General features: G+C 31.8%; 1 protein-coding gene across 1 annotated transcript in view; it reads left to right on the top strand.

The window, feature by feature from the left end:
- The window catches only part of LOC118180908 (methyltransferase-like protein 25B), a 102,118-nt gene that overhangs the window by 19,968 nt on the left and 58,470 nt on the right, over window positions 1-23,680 (top strand). Inside the window, exons 3-4 of the mRNA XM_035349986.2 lie at window positions 10,699-10,853; window positions 23,487-23,617. Of these exons, the coding sequence (XP_035205877.1) occupies window positions 10,699-10,853; window positions 23,487-23,617 (286 nt within the window). The remainder of the gene's footprint in view (window positions 1-10,698; window positions 10,854-23,486; window positions 23,618-23,680) is intronic.

Here is a 23,680-nt window from a genome sequence, read left to right on the forward strand (position 1 = left end):
TGAGACTTAAAATAATGCAAAACAACTTATCACTTCTGGGGCTTTAGTGGCTTATTGGAACCTTTAAGTATATTAACTGAGTTACAACCTCAGGACATCTGCATGAAGCTACATCATGAACTGCATCAGACAAACAGAACGCAACTAACTTTCAAAACTTGCCGACTGTGCCTACATCATGCTTTCAGGTTTGTTCTTATCAGCAGGTCTCTCTCTAGGCAAGCAGCAGTGGTGGCAACAGTCAGTCTTCTGTTTCGAACCATGCTGATTATGATTTTACTTTTCATTTTAACCTATGCCATTTGACATACAATCTACCTGTTATTTACTAAACCTCTAGACTGAGCAAGTACGTGACAAAATGCGACATGACAGAAAAAGTCAACATAAAACTAACTGTAAATAAAATGTCTCTAATCTTCTTTCAAACATTTCCAGCGTAAGTGTAAAATATTTAATGCTACTTGATAAATTAAGTTGATTTTATTCTTAAATTAGTTTTATAATTATGCTTATTAAATTATGTTTAATAATAGTGCATCCTGCTTACGATTTATGTTATTCTTAGGATGATATTACAAAAGTGAAGTTCAAGCATAGATAATATCTTTAATTGAATTTATTGAGCTCCTATTTGCTGATAGGTCCTTAATTGTTTTCATTAATGGTCCTTAAAAGTACTTAATTTCCATGTGCAGAAATGCATACAAATCCTGGGACCATAATAATACACAAGAATCTTTTCTACTCTTATCCCAAATGTCCTTTTCTTGAAACATTTCTCTTTCCTTTATTTTCTATTCTTTTATTTTTGAGGTTTTCAGTATTCATAAGTATGGAAACTTTTGAAAATAATTCTAATCGTGTCACATGAACAGGCATCTGTTAAAAAGAATTTTTCTGTTAAAATGTGTATCAAAACTGACTAATTTAAAGATTTATCTTATGCAGGGTGGAGTATTTTTGATTACCCATTTTGAAAGTAATATAATTGGCTCTTAAGAGAATGAAACTCCAAATATTTTATATCATCATTTTTGCTACATTTCTTCATTTACGTACATGCCACATAGGCTTTACTGCTGTGTATTTGGTACAGTTATTTGTGAAAGACTATGTCTGCCAAATGACTACAAGACATTTGATACCTACAAGAAGGAACTACTCTCACATGTGTTATCTCAGCATGAACACATTATAAGAATCATCTCCATTGCTTACTATTTTGCATTTTGGCAACATTCAGTGTCTCGCCAAATTCCCCAATCAGACCCTTCTTCTCTAGGCATACTTGAAGGATAAGAAGGTATTTGCAACCAGAGTGGGAAGTATGGAAGAACTGAAGAAAAGAATTAAGGAGAAAACTAAGTGCATAACCACTAATGTTTTTGAGTGTGTCATCCAAAATGTCCGTAATCATATCCTGAAGTGCATTGCTAAATGAGGTGGTCATTTGGTAAATATAGTGTTTCACGAATAACTGCGGTAGATGTGCACAGAGCTCAGTAGAAAAGTCTACATGGCACGTATGTAAATGGGGAAGTGTAGCAAAAAAAGGCGGTATAAACTATTTGGAGTTTCATTGTTTTTAGGGTCTATTTTATTGCTTTCCAAATGGATAATCGAAAATGGATAATCGAAATTTAAGTGCATGCACATTATACAATTTCATGAAGTTTTATGGAGTTATTCGCAATATTGAATTTACTGAAGAAATAGGATTAGGAACTTCTGCATGTTTTAAATACACACAGTTTTTTAGAACAAGAAGAATTTTTAGTTGAATCTGAAAATTTAACGGTGAAAAATATTATTAAAGACTTCATTAGATGTTGCAAAGAATAGTAGGAAAATTTATTTGTTTATTAAAGCAAATGGAAGGGAAGGAAATAGATATAAATAAGTTAAAATATTCAGAAATATTTCAGATTAGAAAAACCCAAATGTTTTGTAGTTTTATGGATATTTTGCATCGTTTAATGTATAATTGTTCTAATAGCTTTTTAAAACTGACACACTGATGTATAATTATCTGTAACTTGAAACTGTAAAATTTCTTTAGATTGGGATTTTAATAGTGCTGTTTTTAGTGAGTATTTTTTTAAAAGAATAACAGTTTTTTTAAATATGTATATAATACCCATTCAAATCTTTAAAATATGTGTGATCAGTATAAATGTAAAATCTAAATGATTTTTTTTTAAAACTACCTTCTTATTTATATGTTAATTACATGATAACTTTGAGGAATCATTATTTTCAAATTTGTTTAAGACTTATGTTAAATGTTAAATTGTGTTTAACAATAGTTCATTTCTAGGCTATCACATTTCTTTGGGTCCAACTCGGGACATATTTTTGAAATTACTTAAAAGTCTGAACAGTTTACTGACAAAGTAAACTATTTATTCAGTTGTATTTTTCACTGGACAACGACTTTTTTTTTTCAGAAATGGTTTGCTTGTTTTAATTACATTATGAAATTCACAAGAAAGTTCTGAATTTATTTTAACATTTAACTGCTGTTTAACTTTAGATACTGAAAGTCTGCCTCTTTTTGCAGGCCAGATGTTCCCCATAATTGAAAAACTCTGTCAATTGAAGTAGATGTTTCAGGCAAAGACATCATAAATTTAACTAGTTTAAAAATATTGCAGCATGAAATATCAGTCTTTTGAAACACCTTAAAAACTTCTTTCCACTTCTCTTCAGTAGTTAGTATCTGGTACTTTTTCACAACCTGAACCACAAGTTCTGAATTACCTTATTCAACAATGTACATTCATCAAATGGGTCATAATTATTTATGGAATCATTTATAGCTTCATTAACAACTTGCACACTCACTTCTAAATCAGATTAAGCAATTTCATTTCCTAAATTTATCCACTGAAACTTGACTAACTTTATCAAAACTGGTTTTCGACAACCCTCAGTATTGGATGTCAATAAAAATTGTCTATGCTTGAGAATTTTTGTTCCTAAACATCATTATTTTCTTTGAGAGTGCATAGCAGTTCTTTGGCAGGAGCTGGTATAAATTTGTGGGTTTTTCTTTCCTGAAGTTAACTAATTAATTCAGAATATGTCTGAAATGCTTCTGTTGTGATAGAATTAGCTTCAAATCTCAAAACTACATTATTAACTTTCCAGCATGCTCGTATGCGTAAAATTTATGACAAATTCAGTTTTTAATACACATTTTTCGCATATGGAAGCTGAGACGTCTGAAGGTTATTTTTATTCCTCCTTTCTACCCTTCCCCACATCATGGAATGTGCCAACAGGAAGTCATTTGACTTTTTTTTTTAACTGGGTTTTTGTGCTACATGGCAGCTTTTTCATAAAAGTTACAAAACACGCGTTCTCGTGTTTTAAAATTGGGACAATATTTTTTTTTCAAATATTTCGTAATTTTCTGTTATTAATTGCCATGTATTATTTTAATTTCAATACATTTGGCTCTGCAAATTTTACATCGGTTTTCATGGCAAAAAAATATGTGCAACCAGCTGATTTTGTTCGGATTCTTCAAGAATTATCTGATGAAGAAAAGGAAGACAAGGAAACATTTGGATGGGAGAACAATAGCGATTTCCATTCCTTATTTTCTTTTATTTTTATTTTTTAGAAATAAATAAAAACATTTAAAGTAAATTTTAAATAAATAAAAACATTTAAGTTAGTTTAAAGTGCATTTTTATAACCAGTAAGAAGTAAATTTCCTTGCAGAAGTAAGTAATGCTAAAATTACTTTTTTTTCTACCAAGGTGTTTTCCTTTTTTACATTCTATACTTGTCTTTGATGAATATTAAAATTAGCTTCGATTTTATAATATAATTATTAAATAATAAATTTAAAATTTTCTATAATGAAATATATCATTGCATTTCCATCTCACTAACATAAGAACTTAAAAATAATTTACTTATATTTGAATGTGATAACATTTGTATTTTGCAATAATGAGATTAATATTTTATTGCTTAACAAATTTATTATCAATATTCAAATTATTTCTGTCGTTTTTCGTGCCCAAAACGGTAAAATAATGGATGTTGTAAAAAATACGATGTGTAAAATTGCTAAGCATGTGTGCTGGAAGGTTAAATAACTGTAGAGATCCATATAAAAATTTCAAAAACAGTTCACTTTCTAGATTTTCAAAAATATCAAAATAATTTTGGACATTTGTTGCAAGATTAAAAAGTATGATTTTAGGCCATCAGAAATGGAAAGAATTCTTTTTATTGCAGGTTACAAACTAAGAAACCTTGTCTTGCTATGAGATAATACTTTTTTTTTAAATGTTTTCATAAATTCACATTCTTTTAAGTTTCATTACTCTTACTGTAAATATGTGAAAATGTATATAAATTTTTATAACAGTAACGTGTATGTTCAGGGGTAGAGAATCACATGCTGTTTGTATTGAATTGTGTACAAAGTGGGCTTAACAGCCAATTCCTAAAAAAGGTCTGTCTAAATCACTCTTAACTTTTACGAACACATTTTCATTTCCCTTCACACCACCAAAATTACTGTTAGTGTTGTCAGCAATATAGTAAACCAACCTTTTTTCAAGTTTGTATTTTTCACACATTGCAAAAGGAATTGAGTCAAAACTTGAGTACTTCACCTGATACTTCATTGAAATTTAAAATTATAACTTGAATTCTCTCCTCCAGGCTGAAATATCTTACAACAATCAGAACAAGTTTTACTTCACTTATGTTTGAGCTATCTATTGTTACTGTAACATAGTTAATACTCTCCAAAGAATGCAGCACATTATTAAATATAAATGGCGAAATAGGTTTAATAATAATTGCCTCAGTTTTGGTTCTAGCAGATGAAAATTTTGGGTCACATTAACTTTTATCCAGTTTAGATGCACAATCTGATGTTTTGAAACTGAGTTCATGTCTAGCAGTGTGGTATGAAAATGTGGGTTCTTAAGCAGCAAACTCCAGACCACTGTTATTGTTACTCCCATCTTTAAAAAAATTCTCTCATGTTTGCTGCAGTAGTAGCATTAATAACACTACTGTGTTCAGCTGTTTTTAAAATTTTGTGCTACGCGGTATGAAATAAACATGTTCATTGTTATGATCATTACACAATTTCAAAAATTTGTATTCCTGTTGCAGGTTAACATTAAAGACACAATTTTTTTTGGCCTATTGCTAAATGATGAGACAAAAAAATGAATAGATATGAAATGTTCAAAAACGTGGAGAAAAGTTTCTTCACACATAAAAACAGACATTGCCCCTGTTGTGTTGCCAAATGACAGCAAAATGTTGTTGCGAGACCGGTAGCCTCATTTCTGTCAAAATTGACATCAGCATTTGCTCCAAGGTTGGCTGAGAGATGCATGACCATAAGAGAATGTTTTAAAATGAACAACAACGATGTTGAACATTTTGGTCTAAATTTTAAAAAATCCTCACGAGTCATAAAATTCTCAAATCCCAGGCATTTTTGCAACCCCAAAGAGCACTAAAAACAGGACTGTCTGGGCTAATCCTGAATGTATGTAAGAAAATTAAGCAATTAGGCAATACAACAGAATTTACCACTGAATATGAAGTTGAATATAGTGGTAAAAAACTAATATGTTTTTATCTAAGAAAAGAAGATCATAGTTATGTAATTTCAAAATTCGGGTGGATGTATTAACCCCTTAAGGCCCAGCGGCAGGAGAACAAAGCACAGTCACGGGATCAGACCCGCTGATATGGATCGTCATCACCGACCCGGGCATTTTCAGCAGTAAAGTCTAATTTTACACACACACACACACAGATATATATATATATATAAAATCAGCATTTTGATATTATGACTTCAATTTTTGAAGTTGCGTATTTAATGTACTTGTTTTTAATGTGTATTAATATAAAGAATATCACATTAATAGAAATAAACAGGCAAAATACTAAAATCATAACTATACACACAGAAATAAATACTATAAACATGAAAAAAGTACAAATATGAAATTAAAAAAAAACTAAACAATAATTACCTGTATGTAATTAAATTCCAATTTAAAAATTCTGCTGTGTGTGAAATAATTCAAAGCAAAGATCGACACACAGTCCTACATTGCATATTTTGCACTCAAAATATGTTGTTTGCTTTCTCTTTCCCTTGATTTTGGTGCACACAACGCATCTTCTCCTACCTTTATTACCTTTTCCATCAACGTAATTTTTCGGAAACTGTCTTCCAGTTAGACGGAAAGGTGGAGTGTCTGGTGATTTTGGATAAATTTTTAATTTTTTAAGTAAGGTCTCTTCCCAAGTAGCACAGCAACGTTGTAACAACGTTGCAAACTCTTCACAGAGGTTGTTGCAAAAGCGTTGCAATATGTCCTCTTTAAGACGCCCAGATGTCCGTGAACATCCACTGTTTTGCAATCGTTGCAAAGACGTTTTTATTACGTCTTTACAGATGAGGTTTTTGTCACATAGACGTCGTTATTGTGTCTTTCACGGGTGATATTTCGGTTGTGAAAATATCGTATAACGACATCTCAAAGATACCTAAATGTTCGCAAAATTCCACCTTTTTGCAACAGTTGTGAAAATGTCATTATTATGTCCTTGTGTTACATATTGATTTATGCAGAATAATAAGCTTAATAATTAATATGTTTTTCTTCTTTTTTAAATTTTTGTATTCCTTGTATTTTTCTAAAGTTTAAATATTTTATTATTTCCTTAAAACCAGAATGTAATACAATTTTTTCTCTTTAGACTAAATATGTATAATTAATAATATCCTTAATTATTTTCAGTACTTTAAACTATTTTTTAAATAACTGAAATTCTAAGATATGGTTATTTAAGATTTCATCATTTTTTCCCCATAAGTGGGAGTAATTATGAAAGTGGTTGTTATAAATATATAACATTAATAGTAGGTTTTAAGTAAATAAAACTCAATTAGACATAAATAAAAGTAAAGATAATAATTCAAAAAGTAAGATCATAAAAGTAAAGATATATATGTGGGTAAAAATAAAAAAGCGTTTCTGATAACAGCATTATCACATTTATTTCTCTTAAATCTCAGAGACATTGAAAATTGCCCCTGTTATGATAAATTGGGAAGCGGTTCTTAAGTTAACATAATTAGTATTTTACCTGAACTCAAGTATCAATAAATTTATTCGCGTTTCACAGTAAAAAATATAACCATTAACTTCTATATCTCCAAGATATGCAAATGAAAGACAGTATAAAGTAGTTAATAAATGTGATCAAAAATATACCTAATCTATTAACTTCCCATATTCATATCTAAAATGAAATAATAACCTAAGAAACAAAATACATGGCAGCACTATTTAAGAAAAAAACATGAACTAGTAGTGTTTGAAAGTATAAATAGCAGAAGGAAGGTAACAAAGCTAAAATTTCCAATTAATAAAAAAATATTTGTGATTTTTAAATAGTAAGCAATTAAAAGTGCAATAATTATGGATTGCAGTATTTACACTAGTAATGCTGATGATTCTTAACACCATGTCTTTCGATCATATCATAATGTATTTACTTATTTTTAGTTTCTACATTTTAGAATAGTGGTAGATTACAATGATTATTTCATGCACCTTTTTATAATCAATAACTTTCCTTTTTTTGTTACTGTGCAGAAATAATTGAAATAATATAGTATACGATAGTAAGCTAAGTACGTTAAAGTAAGCTCTTTGTTAAATAGCACATGATGAAACTTTTTGTTTCTATTTATTATGAATTTCTTTGTTATCACAAGCACATAAAAAGTAAGCGAAGAAAATAGAATGTACTTAAATTTAATAAAAGATAAAACCTAATTTCCAACATTCATTTATTGAGATCATCTAATAAACATACATAATGCCAATAGCATATACTTACATTTAAAAAATAAAACCTGATTTCCGACATTCATTTATTGAGATAATCTAATAAACATACATAACGGCAATATTTAAAAAAACGCGAATTACACAGTGTTTGGAAGAATAGATACCAAATGAAAAGTAATAAAACTGCAATTTGCAATCAATAAAACATATTTAGTGTTTCTTAATATTAAACAATTAAATATCACATAATTATAGATTACAATATTTCATAGAGATGCTAATGTTTCCTTAACAGTAGTTTTTCAATCATACATTTCATACACTGTTTAAAATCATTCACCTTTTCTACATACTGTACAAAAGACAATATACTATAGAATGTGCATTATTCATTATTACTAATTTTAATAATTAATTAATTGCTTATATATCTAATTCATCTTCAGCAGTCATATTAAGTACTAGTACCAGTCCAGTATCTTTGTATTTTGAAAATAATGAACATACCATAAAAGCTTGAATTGTTGTTGCTTCTGTATTCATTGCATTTTAAGCATACTAGAAAGTGGGTTATCATTGTATGTTATTTTTGGTTTTATATGAATTAATTCTGAAAGCCAACTTTTTAATATGAACACAATAAATTAATATGAATGATATACGATATAGCACTTATAACGTTATAACCGAAGCACAAAGCTAGTAAGTTTATCCAAATATTGCACTGCTGAAACCTCAGCGATTGGAGACAGGCATTATTTCCGCAGAGACACTATTTCACAAGCCACAGAGACACTATTTCATGAACACTGGATTCACAATAGCAGACACAATAATCACACACAAAATAAGCACAAATTCAGCATTCTGACGATAGTTTCACTCGCTGAAGGCAGTTGAGGTAAATAGATACAGAACAATGAGAAGATTCACAATGCGTTCTTTGATTGACAGTGCATTACATTGACTTTTAATATTAGCAATATTATTCATGTCAGCCATTGCTCGATTCAGTTTCAAACATGAAGTACGTCTTTTCAAACGCCTTACAGATGGCATCTTTACCCAATGACTTGAAAGAACTGCTAGAATCTGAATTTATTGCGCAGTTGTTCGAATTTGGCAGCTAGCCAACACGCACAAATCTTGAGATGTTCGTTATATAAGCATCCGGTAAATGATGTACAGGTCTGCTTCTCCTTCCGCCATGTATATTGGACAGCCGTGAATTCGTCCTTACTTCAAAAAATAAGAAATAAAGTCATATTTCAGTAGTGAAATAGTTGCTAACACGTGATTTCCATTGATTTTGGAAATATGATTTTTTTAGTATATAAAATGCATAACTTAATAACTTACTTTATAGATTAGTTTCATTTTTAAATATTTTGCTATAATATTTATAAAAATATTTTTTAAGTATTAATTATTTTAACAAAATTTTAAACAATTATTTAGCATGTAGTTTTAATACTAATTAAATTTAAAAAATCAAAAGTATTTATATTAAATTTACAGTTCATTAGATGAATGTACCTTAGATTAATATATTTAGATGAAATAAAGTAATGAAACATTGCAAAGTAAATCTTATGCGGACTTCAGATTCTTGAAAGGGCAGATTTACTCTCTTTTCATTCTAAAAATAACACTGATGAACTAAAAAAAAGTGCTAAATCAACCACGTCTAAAAGCGGTCATATCATGACGTTTCAGTGACGTCGACAAATTGCCAAGATGCAACGGCAAATATTTTGCATCTTTACAATGTTGTAAAGACATCGTAAAAGTTACCACAACCACTTTGCAACCTCTCGGACCAGTTTGCAACGTCGTGTGCTACTTCGGTTAGCCATGGCTAATGGAATGAAACTGAATATAACCCCAACACATGTCCCAAAACTTCTTCAAAAGACACTCAGAAATATTTCATCCTCAAACCCTGTGTGACATGAGGTTTATATTAGAAAACTTCCTGTTTTTCTAAATCAAAAACAGTGTCCACGATGACTGGAAAGTGATCAAGGAAAGACCTCCACTGGCAGGATATCTGTTACTGATCACGTCAATATATACATTATATGTAAAATAAATACATTATATACCAAAATATAATGCCTGTGTCATTCTATATAATGACCTATTACATCGAGTAAGAAAAACAAAAACGCTGGCTCTTTCCTGAGAAATGTGAGTGAGTAAGATGCATAACGCTTCAAGAAAGCTGATAGTCTTTCCTCTTCTGTAATAACGTTGAAATGTTATTTTTTAATTAACCAAGAAAGCTAATGTCAAGTTTCAAAATAAATAAGAAAAAAAAACATAACGAAATAAACAAAAAAATGCCTGTGCACCTTTAATTCACAGGCGCATTTATATTATGATATGATCCGTGATATATAAAATGATCCGTGATTCCCAGTTTGTTTATTTCAATAAATCTATCAAAACTAGAAGCACAAAACAGAAACTAATGCATTACATGAAGGTCAAATGTCACATGAATCAGCCATGTGAAAACAGTTACCACTTAGCTCCATCTACTGGCTTTCAAAAATTCAAATAAATCGTTCTGTTTTAATGTTACATGTACGGGATGCTGGGCTGGTAGGAGCAGAATCATTGCATTGCGTATATGGAACACTGGGCTGGTAGGAGTGGAATCGCTGTGTTGTGCATACGCGGCGCTGGTCCTGAACAGGTTAATGTATCACCAGTAAACTGTAAAATGTTTTTAAAATGCCAACAGTTTTAGTAATTTGATGCATCTGTGAAAAGTTTTCATTTGTTTAATGCTTTTCTAAATCAAATTTCTTATTTAATTTTTTTAAAGATATCAACAACCTTGGCCTTTAAGTTTTCTGTCATTTCGTGCCTGTGCCTTTGCATTAGCTATACCACGTGCATCTATAAAATCAACTAAACCAATTGAAAGATTTCTACAAGAAAATTTGGGTTCTCAAGTCGAAAAACTGCAATTAAATATTAGTAAGTATAAAATATTTTGTTTGGCTGCATAAAAGGAAATATACATGTCACAGAACCTATATACATATTGAAACAGAATTGATGGGTGCAACTTTAAGGAGTGATGATGACACAGCTATGATAGATCTCATTCATGACACGCAGATTGACTCTTCTGAAACCTTGTCGTCAGAATCAGTATCGTGGCTGCACAAGTACACGATATGATAAGCATCTTCCAAAGTGTATGCCAATCACTTTGTTGTTGTGATGCATGTGTTACAGGTGAAGGTCATTCATTTGAGAAGTCTTTTGAATAAATATAAAAAAAATATTGTTTGTAAATATTCATGATTAAAATGAATTTTCATTCTTCATATTCTTTATACTTTGTTTTTATCTTCACGTCTTGTATTTCACCTTCATGATTAAAATGAATTTTCATTCATGTTCTTTATGCTAACTGTGTTTTTGTGTGTGTTCATATCTCATATTTCACAATATATTATATTGCAAAAATTCTTACTTTTGTCAAGCTGTATCATACCATAAAGCTATGACCATCAATTTTGTTTCACCGTGTAGATGTTCCTTGATTAATGTAGAATAAAGGTTGGAATTCTGCTTGGTTGCCAAAATCAAATAATACGTAATAATTTTTTTTTAATAAAAAGAGAAAGAAGAAGGTTACAAAGTTGAAATTCTGGTATGTTTATAAGAAAGCATGGTTTTGATGGCATTTTATAAGAGTTCCAATAGCATGCTCACATCTTGAAAGACACCATCATCACAAATGTACTTAGGTATGACTTTCAGCTCATTAAAGTTAGTGTATCTTTAACCACTTAACTAACATTTCAGAAGTCCAGAATAGTAAAAGTTACATGTCTGAATATCAAATGAATAAGCATAATAAATATATAGCTTAATTCCACATTCATTAAGCCACTCCTTAAGGATGCATTCTGTATGTGGTCTCGTATTGTCATCAGCAGTGATCAACTTTGTTAAATTGTATTACTGCATCTGTAAGAACTTGCAGTCAAATGAATAATACATTTTTTGCAGTCATTCTATATTTTTTTACATAGTTCTAAGAAAGCAATACCTTCAGTACCTTCAGGTCATAATTGACATAGTTTTTCTTCCACATATTTCCTCACATTCCATTGTTGACAGAATGCAACAAATGATGGCTTGAACACACTAAGACTTGGCATGATCTTATTTGGGTTTTAGTGTACAAATGGATTTAGTTTTCATCAGTAGCCATTGTTTTGCTTAACAGTCATGGATAATAGTGCAGTGTTGTATGTGTTTTCAAAATTCAGTTTGTACACGCTTGAGAATTTCTGTGTACACGTGAAAAAAATTGGAGAACAATTTTCTCAGGCTCAGTTGTTTAGTATGATGCCATGAATAGTAGTAATCTCTGGTAGATGACATTTCTAGGCTAGGTCTCATGTACTTCAAAATTTATTTGAAATTGATACAAACTGCTTTATTTGGTCAGTTTTTTTCCATCCTCGTGTTGAAAAAATTAGAGGGCACACATCCCTGACTGTATCTAGTATTAATACAGTAGAAGTCCAGAAATCCACAAAGCTTGGGACCAGAGGTGCAGATTTTAGGATTTTGTGGATTTCAGGACAGAAAAGATAACTCATAATATTCAGACTAAAAGTGCAAAATAAATAAGGCATATTAGATACATTTAATTAAATTATTATATACATTATTACAATAATTTATTATATACATTATTACAATAATTTATTATATACATTATTACAATAATTTATTATATGCATTAAATTATTATTACATATGTAACTTGATTATATTATATTATTCATTTACATTAGTGATTACGGGGATATTTAAAAGCATTAGCGATGTATTCAATAGACATATAAAAATAAGGGATATTAGTAAAGCATAAAATATTTCATTTTTTTTACATGTTTCAAACATTTTTCTGATGGAGGTTTGTTTTAAAACTTTAAGGTGCTCCAGGGTAAGTGTTTTTTGTAAATTATATAGAGTCATAATCTCTTGCTCTGTGATACAGCTCTGTTGTTCTAAAAGTTGTACGTATTTTTCACCATGTTCCAGACCTTCGTTAAAAGATATTTTCTCACTTCTATCAAATTCACTATCTGTGTCAAAATTGTCTTCTTCCTGTCGTGAGTTCAAAACAGAGCCAATGATTTCGTCATCAGTCATCTGATATGCCAGTGTTGGCTCATCTGAACACATAATCCATTCAACAATATCTTCTTGCAAAGCCTCCACATTTATTCTTTCTTTCGAATATAAAAGCAATTCTCTTGCTTTAACCTTTGCTGCACTGATTCTAAAACCAGAAAAATCACTGTCATCATTCTCAGTTTCAATAAACAGAGAAGATGGCCATACATTACACCAGACATTTACTAATGTTGTTTGAGGGCCCACCAGCGGCCGAGCGGTAAAGTCGCTGAACACTGGTAGTTCGGTCCGAGGTTCGAATCCCGCGAACGAGCTGGCTGCATGGGCGTTTTCGTGGTTTTCCCCATGTGTAACGTGTATACGAGCCAGTTTCCCTTAGAAAGTCCTCCACGAAGGCATCCCTCCCCTTAGGCAGATAGCCCTTGAGGCTTTGCCATAATCACACACACACAATGTTGTTTGAGAAACAGAATTCCATGATTCAGCTAACAAATAAATCCAGTCTTTGATGGTGAATTTTTTTTTTATAATCACAAAGTGGAATAGAATGGTCACTTGAAAGAATATTTTTCAGAAACTCTGATTTATTGTGGTATTTAATACTGTGTATTATGCCCTGGTTCATTGGTTGGATCTGGGGCAAAAAAAAAGGGCCATGACATTATCACATGTTAAAATGGTTGCATCTGGATGTGCAGGGCAGTTGTCTAACAACAGTAAAATCTTGCAATTTGATGGTAACCCCATACTGTTACAATGCCTTCTAGCCTCTTTAATGAAATGCTCCATGAACCATTCAGTCATAAGTTGTTTTGTGAACCTAGAATTTTTATTATTCCTGTAAATCACAGGTAAGGATTTTACTCCTTTCAGAGCTCTGGGATTGGTGCTCTTACCCTGTTACCAGTGGTTTACATTTGTAAGTTCGAGCTGCATTGCTGCATACTAAAATGGTAACTCTTTCTGTAGTTTCTTTCATCCCTGACAGTGCACTTTCTTTGCTTGTCGCAAATGTCTTTCTTGGCAAGCACTAACACAGAAAATTCATCAGTAAAGTTTTTCCCCACATGCTTTCAGATAACGTATACCATGTCTCTGTTTAAATTTGTTCAGCCAACCAGTGCTGAAATCGCACAGCTCGTCTATTTTTAAATCAGCATGAATCTGCTTCCCCTTTACTCTCAGGAGCGGTCCTGAAATTAGTACCCTATCACTTCGCCACTGCCGGAAACACTCATATAAGACAGAATCGACGTTTGCTGATTTTGCCTCATGCAAAGATATGCGGTGTTAGAATCACTTCTGCTGTAAAATTTCAACAGCTTTTCTTTATTTTTCCGTATATCATACACAGTCCATGTCGCAATTCCATACGATTCTGCTATAAAGAGGAGTAGCACCTGCCTCCATCTTTTGCAGAATTTCCACTTTTTGCATTACCGTCACTACAACATGTTTGCGGTTTTCAGTGTTGCAAGCAGTAAAATCATGAGTGCGTTTCTTATCTGTCATTCTATTCAAAAGTGCTGAAATTTAAAATATTCTTAAGTTATCCAAATAAGAAAAAAACGGCAGTACTAAACTATCTCATGAAATAAGAAAGCTCAGAAAATACAACTTGAACTGTGAACTTGAAACAAGAATTGAGTGAATCATCTGCTTTTTTTTACCTTGATACAGAATGGAGGGGGAAAAAATTTTTATCACATCAATAATTTGGTATTTCCGTTATGACTCATTATTATTTGTCATGGCGTCATTATTTGGTAAGTATTTTTTCTTCGATATTTCGTACTCCATGTTGCGGTTTCTGGAACTTGTAAACTGAATGTTTATATTTTGAGAGACAATGCGGGTTTCTGGAGTTGTTGGATTTCAGGTTCGTGGGCTTTCGATATTTGACTGTACTTCTTTTGGTGGGTTAGAATTGGTATAACTTTTTTATGGTTTTTAATCCAATTTTGAATTGCTCTTAGCTTCTAAGCCCAGCCAACCAATGTTTACTTCTGCTGTTTTTTAACGGTATTTACACCAGTTTTTTGCATAATAATTATTTTGATGTAATTTGTTAATCAATACTGCAACAAAGTTTAGGATCAGTAACTGGTCTATTCTTTGTCTCCTGCAACTAACAGCATATGAGCAGACAGGCAGGTTATAGCTGATTGTCTGCACAAAGTTTCGTTTCAGTTGAGTAGTTAATCCAAAACACAGCTAGAAGTTCGTATATGTTTGACTTAGGCAACCCTATAAATTTGTTACATCCCATCAATTTGTTATGTGCCAAGCATTAGAAACAGTAAATTAGATGCTTCCTAGTTTGTTTCATACTTGGCTTCAGTGGTTAATTTCTTTGCAATGCAAAGTATTTCTTTACATTAAATATTTAACTTAAAAAAATTTTTGTGTTTATAGATTATGCACAAATATTCAGAATTATGTAATTATTTTAAAAGTGATAACATATGCAGACTACTTAAAATTGTGCTGAGTGTGTAACTATCCATGACAATTACATACACAAAATCCTATTGCTGCACAAGTATTTGTACTCAAAATTTTCAAATAAATCAAACATGACCAAATCATAAAAGGAAATATATTTGGTATCTTGGTTAAAATAAGATTGTAGGTCCCAAAGTGGTCGTTGATAAGTTGTACCTGAAAAATATCATTTAAATACTGACCTGAAGTGGCAAGTGGTCATTAGATTCAAGTTGTCAGACAAGGTGATTCTGCTGCTGACAGCTCACTTTAAAATCATATAGCAAACAACTCTGAACGAGCGCCTTTGACACATCCATTTCAATCAGTCATTGTGTGAGTTATGCTTGAAGAACTGATACAACACACTTTTATACTCTTGGTCAATGTCCGGACCCCCATCCTAACCACTACATCGCCAGATTTGGTGACTATTTTTATATTGTGGTTCACTCTTCCAATGTCATATCAGAAACGATAAGAACGTTTTTGGTTACCTTGTATAATATACTTATGGTGTGTATGTAATTTTTTTATTACACTTCAGCACTAATTGCATTTCGAGCAAATATGTTAACAAATACTTTCTTAGGGGCCCTAATTATAATACCATCAGGGGCCCCCCAACTGGCTTAACCTATCCCTGACTGTGTCAGTTCAGAACCAGTAACAGAATGCAATTTTGGACAGTCTCTTTCTTCAGAGAAAGATCAATAAGAGAAGATGAACCTAGCTCTTTGATCTTCAAAATTTAAGCAGAATGATGTAATGTGCAAAGGTTCATATAATGATATAAATCTTTGCATGTTATCACTTTAAATGCCTGTGGGAAAAAAAAATTCAATTTAAGAACATTTCAGATGATGAATGGCCTTCAAGAATCAATTAAGTTCATGAACCCAAACAGCATTACATATGTTTGTTGTAAATACGGAGATGTAGAGATATTGACTAAGCTCTTGTATTTAATCGCTGTTGAAGGAAAAAGAATGATTCTGTTAGGTATTTGTCACTGCATTGCTTATATGCAGGCCACATGAATAGGCTGAGATAGAAGAATCTCCCATATCAGTTTGCCAGCTGACAGCTGGTTGCACTTCAGTATTCTGGTGTTTCTGATTCTTTCTATTGAGTTGATACTTCTGATATATACTTTCCTTGAGTCAATTAGCTAAATGCTCAGCTGCACAATTCAAATTATTATGCAGATGGAGACAAACTATTTGTATGGTTCATTAAAACCACTTTATTTATGCTTGTTGCTGGATTAACATTTTATTAATACCTATTGTTTAGAATTATATATAAATTTCATAATTGCTTTCATATAAAAAAAAAATACGCCCACCAGCGGCCGAGCGGTAAAGTCGCTGAACACTTGTAGTTCGGTCCGAGGTTCGAATCCCGTGAACGGGCTGGCTGCATGGGTGTTTTCGTGGTTTTCCCCATGTGTAATGTGAATACGAGCCAGTTTCCCTTAGAAAGTCCTCCACGAAAGGCATCCCTCCTCTTAGGCAGATAGCCCTAGTGTGCTTTGCCATAATTAAATACACCAAATATACCAATTCATATGAAAATTCATCTTATTGAGTTAAATTTGTAAACAGAATTCTAACTATGATTCTGATTAAGAAATTATACTGCAAGTCTTTAACAAACAGTAAAAGAAAAGTGAAAAAAGAGGGATGTGTTTTTCAAAATAAATGGGATATTGTACGTTTGTAGAGCTCTGTACAATGAAATCATATACTTTATTTATAATATGGGAATATAAGGTCCTTAAGAATTCAATTTACATTACATTTACAAAACAAATCAGAAAGAAAATTTGCTAGTGAAGTAATTGGCAAATCATCACTTCCTGTAATCCAGAACCTTCCCTTTGCATTTAGAATATAAATCAGAACTAACAATAGTAACATTCAAAGCTTCGTTTGTAGCATAGCTGTTCCAGGATTGAGTGGGAGATTTGTCATTTAAGAACAAGAAAAGCTGTATCATCAACAATATTCAATAGTTCAGTGCCATTCTGATTGATGGCAGAGCAGCCCTATATATTTTTGACATTGAGGTCTCCCAGTAGAAAAAGTCTGTTCATCTGAAACAAGTGATAAGCCATCATACAAACCTCTCCCATCAAGTGGTAAGTATGCATTAAATATTTTTATTGGCTCACCATTGCAGTTTATTGATACACTGTGTATTTCCATGACATTGTCATTTTGAAGTAGGTCAAGATCAATAGCTTATGTATTAAGAATATCAGGCCACCTCCTCCCTTATTCAATCTTTCTTTACAAAGTGTATGATAATCTCTTTATTCAAATGTACTAACAGTAAACATTGACATTTAAGTCAACAAGAAACGCTAAATCTGTTATCCAAGTATTATTGCCAATTGCGGTAAAGTTTATTTCGTTGGTTGTGGTGGCAAAAGTATATGTCACATGTTATGATAAACAGGAATATAGTGGCAACTTACCCCAGGACAAGATCCAGGTCTATAGCCCGCCATGACGAGAGAGTGACAAACATGTGAAAACAGATTTAATTCTTGCTTTATTGAATACTAACAATGCTGAAGAGAGATTCTTTTTTTGAATTCGTTGTGTCACATGGCGATATGAGGCCTCCTCACTCCATCGGGATGCTGGGCGAAAGTGCCAAGCCCGGGAAAAAAAAGGAGATTAGCTTAAATTTTGTAGCTACAGCATCAAAGAGAAAAAAAACTCGCTTCCTTCATACACACTGGGAGACCAAGAAAGCTTGCACGATAAATTCCAAAAGTTTGCATTTCACCCCACTCTTACCGTCTTTCTCCATGCAGCATCTCCATCTCACACCTTCACAATATCCTCCTCCTCCTCCTGTCTCTCGGGTGGACAAAAATTACCGCCTTTTATAAAGTTCCACAGTTAAGTTTTGCCGCCAATGGAAAAAAAAAAAAAAAAGCCAGCATCAGAAGGCAACCAATTGCAAAATACCTTCAGCTACACAGGCAAACAGAAGTGAAGACGCTAGTTGTCTGATGCAATACTTTCCTTCGCTTACAACAGTTGTCTGATGCAATACTTTCCTCCACTTACAACAGTTATCTGATGAAATCTGTTCCTCACCTTACAACACAAGTTGGCAAAAAAAAGGAAACTGTCACCAATGGAATCTGATGCAAATATCTAAATATTACCATAACGTAGTAAATAATTAACTCAATGTGACCTCATCACACCGATGTTTTTATTTTTTTGTGTCATCAGAATTTTAATTCATTTAGTAGATTAAGGACACCATTTTAATCCTGCTGTTTAATTGAACTGCCACACCTTGTCACAATGCATTCTTTCTCTGTACTCGCTCATCCACGGATAAAGTTTACTGTTTTAATTAGCATTTCAATAATATTATCCACTTGCAAACGTTTGGCACAAAATACCTCTTGATGAATATATATGCAAAAATGTATAGTACCGAAATTTTTCTGAAAATTTTCTTTTCCACTGTATTTCTTACTTTTACTGTTACTCCATTTTTACCAACCATAGCAGCTGCACCATTAATTGCAAATTCAGTCATTTTTTATCCCAATTAAACTTCTGGCCATCCAAAATAACCCATGAAGAAGAGCAAGAGTTATCAATGCCAAATTTATTTTAGGAATTACACTTAATATCAATGTTAATTGGTTTGAAATACAGCCTTCTTTCAGGTGAGGGAGATGATAAAATAAGTAATGCTGGTTTCCTCTATGTTTGTCAATAACCACTGCTACATGCAGTGGCACTAAGTGAAAGAGGCTTTGGATGAGTTGCTGGGGAATGGCAGGCCATGTTACCTTCACACGTAGATAAAATTTATTACGCGCACCCACAGGTGCAGCATGCTAGGCTAGGCATTCTCCAGTATTTGACCAGTCATGTTCAGTGGTTGATAGATCTGGAGAACAGGCAGGCCAAGGTAACAATACATTATGGTAGGCTAAGAAGAAAGCTTGAACATTACCTACAATGTGCGGTCGTGCATAGGCCTGTTGAAATATGATTGCAGGCAAGCCCTGAAGGTAAGGAAGGAGAACAGGATACAAAACCTCAGAGCTATATCATTGGTTTGTAAGTGTACTGATAATGCATACTAGGGGGTGAGGGAATGGAATCCAATACCACCCTACACCATAACACTAGGTACGAGACCGATATCACAATGTATAACACAACAGTCGAGCAGTCTCTCTTCACAATGCCTCCAAACTCTAATCTGACCATTGTGGTACTGCAAGCAGAAGCATGATATGTCTGAAAACCCGCCATGCCATTCGGATGTCTATCTGTGTATTCATTGCAAACACAAACACATGTGGTTTAAAGGTAAGAGAAGCAATGCCATTATATTGCAAATGACGTCAAATTCATGCAAACATTGATTGTTGTGTTACAGACTGCATTCGTTGTGATGCGGTTGTAGATGTCGAAGTTTCACTCCATCAGTGAGAAGGCCAGAATATACCTATCTCCTCATGGACTGGTGCAATAAGGCAGTTGCAATTGCTCCTGTCATTAGTTATCCCCTCCTGCATCCACAAATTCCATATTGGTGTTACTGTTTCCTTGCTACATCTGACATGATGACCAATTTCTCAGAAAGATAATCTGCAATCTCTGTATGCAAAGATTCTACCTCGATTGAACTTGGAAATGTCCTCGATTGATGCTCGTTTTTTTCTATGAGGCATACTGAAACTGCACTCTGTAAAAAATCTCACGAAAAAACAATTTATGTTATTAAAAAAGCAATCTATATATATATATATATATCCCTTTATATGTGGATTGTAAGGAGTGCTGCAGTCACTCATGATGTGCTCATTCACTGAAATCATAATTATTTGCATATTCCATCGCAGTGTACATATGATGCAAATTTCATGCTGCTTGAATGCTTCCTTCATGGTGTTGCATTTTGGATGGGCAGCAGTTTATTTATATTTCTCTATTACAGTTTTCATTTCAGAAAAAATATCTTCTACAACAGTTTTTTCTTTCAAAGGAATTATTCCCAATAATTTCTCATGTATTACAAAGTCATCAGTAACACTTCGTACAAAATGGTAAATTATGCTATAACTGCTATATTAGTTTTTCTCATCAACTGCGATTGAGAATGCTGCAAAATCTACCGTTTTTAGTTTTTAAGTGACATTATAAATTGCCAGTGATGTTGTTAATATGTTTTGCTATCATATTGCTGAAAAAATGTGTTTTTGTTGGAAGAAAGAAGGTCTGTTGAGTTAATCAAACAATTTTAAGTAGTTTTACAGCATATGGTTTTGATCATTTTGCAATGATGCAGGAAAGAACAAAACTTATGAGACTGTTGCTTCACTGGATTTCTTTGCTTCAATTAAAAATTTTGTTGTCATAGCAAGACATTTCAGAAACTGCTGCTTTTCTTCATTCAATTATTCTTCTAACTTTAGAAATTTACTTTCTGATTTTGTTTGTAATGGCAACATAAACTGCATTAGGATATATTCCCATATTAAAAATAAAACATATGATTTCATTGTGCATAGCCTCACCAAAGTACATGATTTATCTTGAAAAACACATCCATCTTTGTTCACTTTTCTTTTATTTTTTGTTAAAGATATTGATTGCTGTATATCTCTTAATTAGAATCATTATTATAATTTTATTTAAAAATTTAATTCAACTAGGTGAATTTTCATTTGAAAGCAATGTTTGCAGTTATCATTTCAAACCTCTGCGTAGAAAATAAATGAGTTTGAAAATTAAAGCTCTAGTCAAAATGTTGCCAAAAAATTATCATTGCAGCGTTTTTACTAACTAGTGAAGAGTGTATATTGGTATTGTTTTGCACATTCTCACATTTGAAAATAATAAACAAAGCTCTCCAACACCCATAAGTATTGAGCTAGTGTTCAAAAATACTATATTGATAAATATTTTTACTTTTTAAAGACTTACTTATCAAAAGACTTTTAGCCTGGGTATCCTTTAAATAAAATACTTATATCCAATGTTATAAATGTAATTTGAAATTTTTTGTTACTCATTACATTATGAAACAAATTTTAAGTGCAAGGATTCAGTGCAGAGAGATCATGTACCATGTTCTTCAAAGTTCTTACCCTGCCTTTATTTTTTGTAGCTGTTGGTTTTGTCCTGGGTATCCTTTAAATAAAATACTTATATCCGATATTATAAATGTAATTTGAAATTTTTTATTACTCATTACATTGTGAAACAAATTTTATGTGCAAGAATTCAGTGCTGAGAGATCATGTACTGTGTCCTCTAAAGTTCTTACCCCGCCTTTGTTTTTGTAGCTGTTGGTCATAGACCATATACTTCCAGTTACAAAAATATTTTAAATGATGCAAATATTCATGTTTGGGCAATTTTAAAGATGCCAGTTTTGTAAAAACCATGAAATCTAACTTTTTATAGGTTCCTCCAGTGCCTATTTTCACATTCAGAAATATTTTGTACTTATTATAGGGAATAAAACACAAATAGTGTGACTCTAGTAGGACAAAAATTGACCAAGATATTTCATTTCAAAATTTTGCGATTTTTGACGTCATTTTCAGTTTGCATTGAATGGTATAGTAATAAATAAATTAAAATATTTCAAAGTTGATTTTTTTATTTTGTGATTTAATAGTGTTTTCAATTTATAATATTTTTTACATTTGCTGAAAGAAGTTTGGGACAATAATTTTTAAGTTTTCAAAATTTAAAAATTCATTATTAGTACTCTTTTGAACTATTATTATTTTAGAATCAGAATCTGTGAATCATGCAAAGAAATTCGTTATAGTACAAATATTTTTTATTTTTATTGAAAGTAAACTATGCTATAAATTGGCTACTTACCAATATTGAAACCTGCCAGTATTTTCTACAATATGGATTTTATAAGAGTCTGTAAACAAAATCGCTTTTAAAAATATTTTTGATGATCAATAGTTTTCACAATAATCTGTGTAGAAATGCTCACCATTCTTTTAACATCAGGAAAGTTTTTCTAAATTAATATTTTAATTTTAGTTATATATGAATGCAATTATTTTGATTTTCAATTTGCTTGTGGCCACTTTCTGTGATCTTTGATTTCAATATAAAATATTTCGGTAAATTTTTGTCATATGGAAGTCACACTTTTTGCATTTTATTTTTTATAATCAGTGCAAAATTTTCCTGAATGTAAGTACAGGGACTGGAGGAACAAATAAAAACTTGGATTATAATATTTATAAAATTGATTTCTTTAAATTTAAAATTGCCAAAACATGAATATTTACTTCATTTGAAGCATTTTTTGAACTGGAACAATGTGTCTACAACCAACGATTATGAAGGTAAAGGCTGAGTAAGCATTTCTGTGGAACATAGTGTATTACATTGCTACCAAATTTCTATATACAGTGCCACCACCATTATCTATGAGATCACGCATCATAATTCTTGTCTCATGTCACAGTTTGTTATGAGTAGATATTAATTTGTCTTTATTCTTGAAAATCCAATGAATTTAAGGCATTTCAGTCTTTTTAATTATAAATGCATAACGATTTTATGGGAAATCTACCTTAAGTTTGATTGCTGATATAAATCCCACTGTATTATATTGTGCTTGGTAATATAATTAGGATATTTTAAATTAAAAAGTTTTTCACATTGAAATTATTGATGCATGTATGTCATCTTTTGTTGATAAATTTCTAGTGTGTTTCAAATATCTTCACTGCAGTTTGTGAGAAGGAAGGAATTTTTTTTTTTAAAATTATTAATTTTTCCTTTAAGAGAAATTTTTATTAAGGCTTTTCCAACAAATCTGATTGAAATATTGATCAGTTTTCTGTAAATTCTAGAAATATAATTCTTTATTCAAATCTGATACATTTTTAAACTGTGCTTTTTTTTTATGGCATTCTTCAAGCTGAAGATAATGAGTGGGATCTTTCATCATCTGAATTTGAAAACAAATCTGGGCAGCACAAAAAAATACCCGAATTTTGCAGAAGACATGTTAAACCTAAAAAGCAGCATGAAATATTCCGCATGGGACAGGTAATTCTGGTGTTTTTAGGTTTTGATTTTTTAATATATACACTGGTGGACAGTTGTAAGGAT

The sequence above is a fragment of the Stegodyphus dumicola genome, chromosome X1 (assembly GCF_044657685.1).
Source record: "Stegodyphus dumicola isolate Sdum_Otavi_A_Nest chromosome X1, ASM4465768v1".
Lineage (NCBI taxonomy): Eukaryota > Metazoa > Arthropoda > Arachnida > Araneae > Eresidae > Stegodyphus > Stegodyphus dumicola.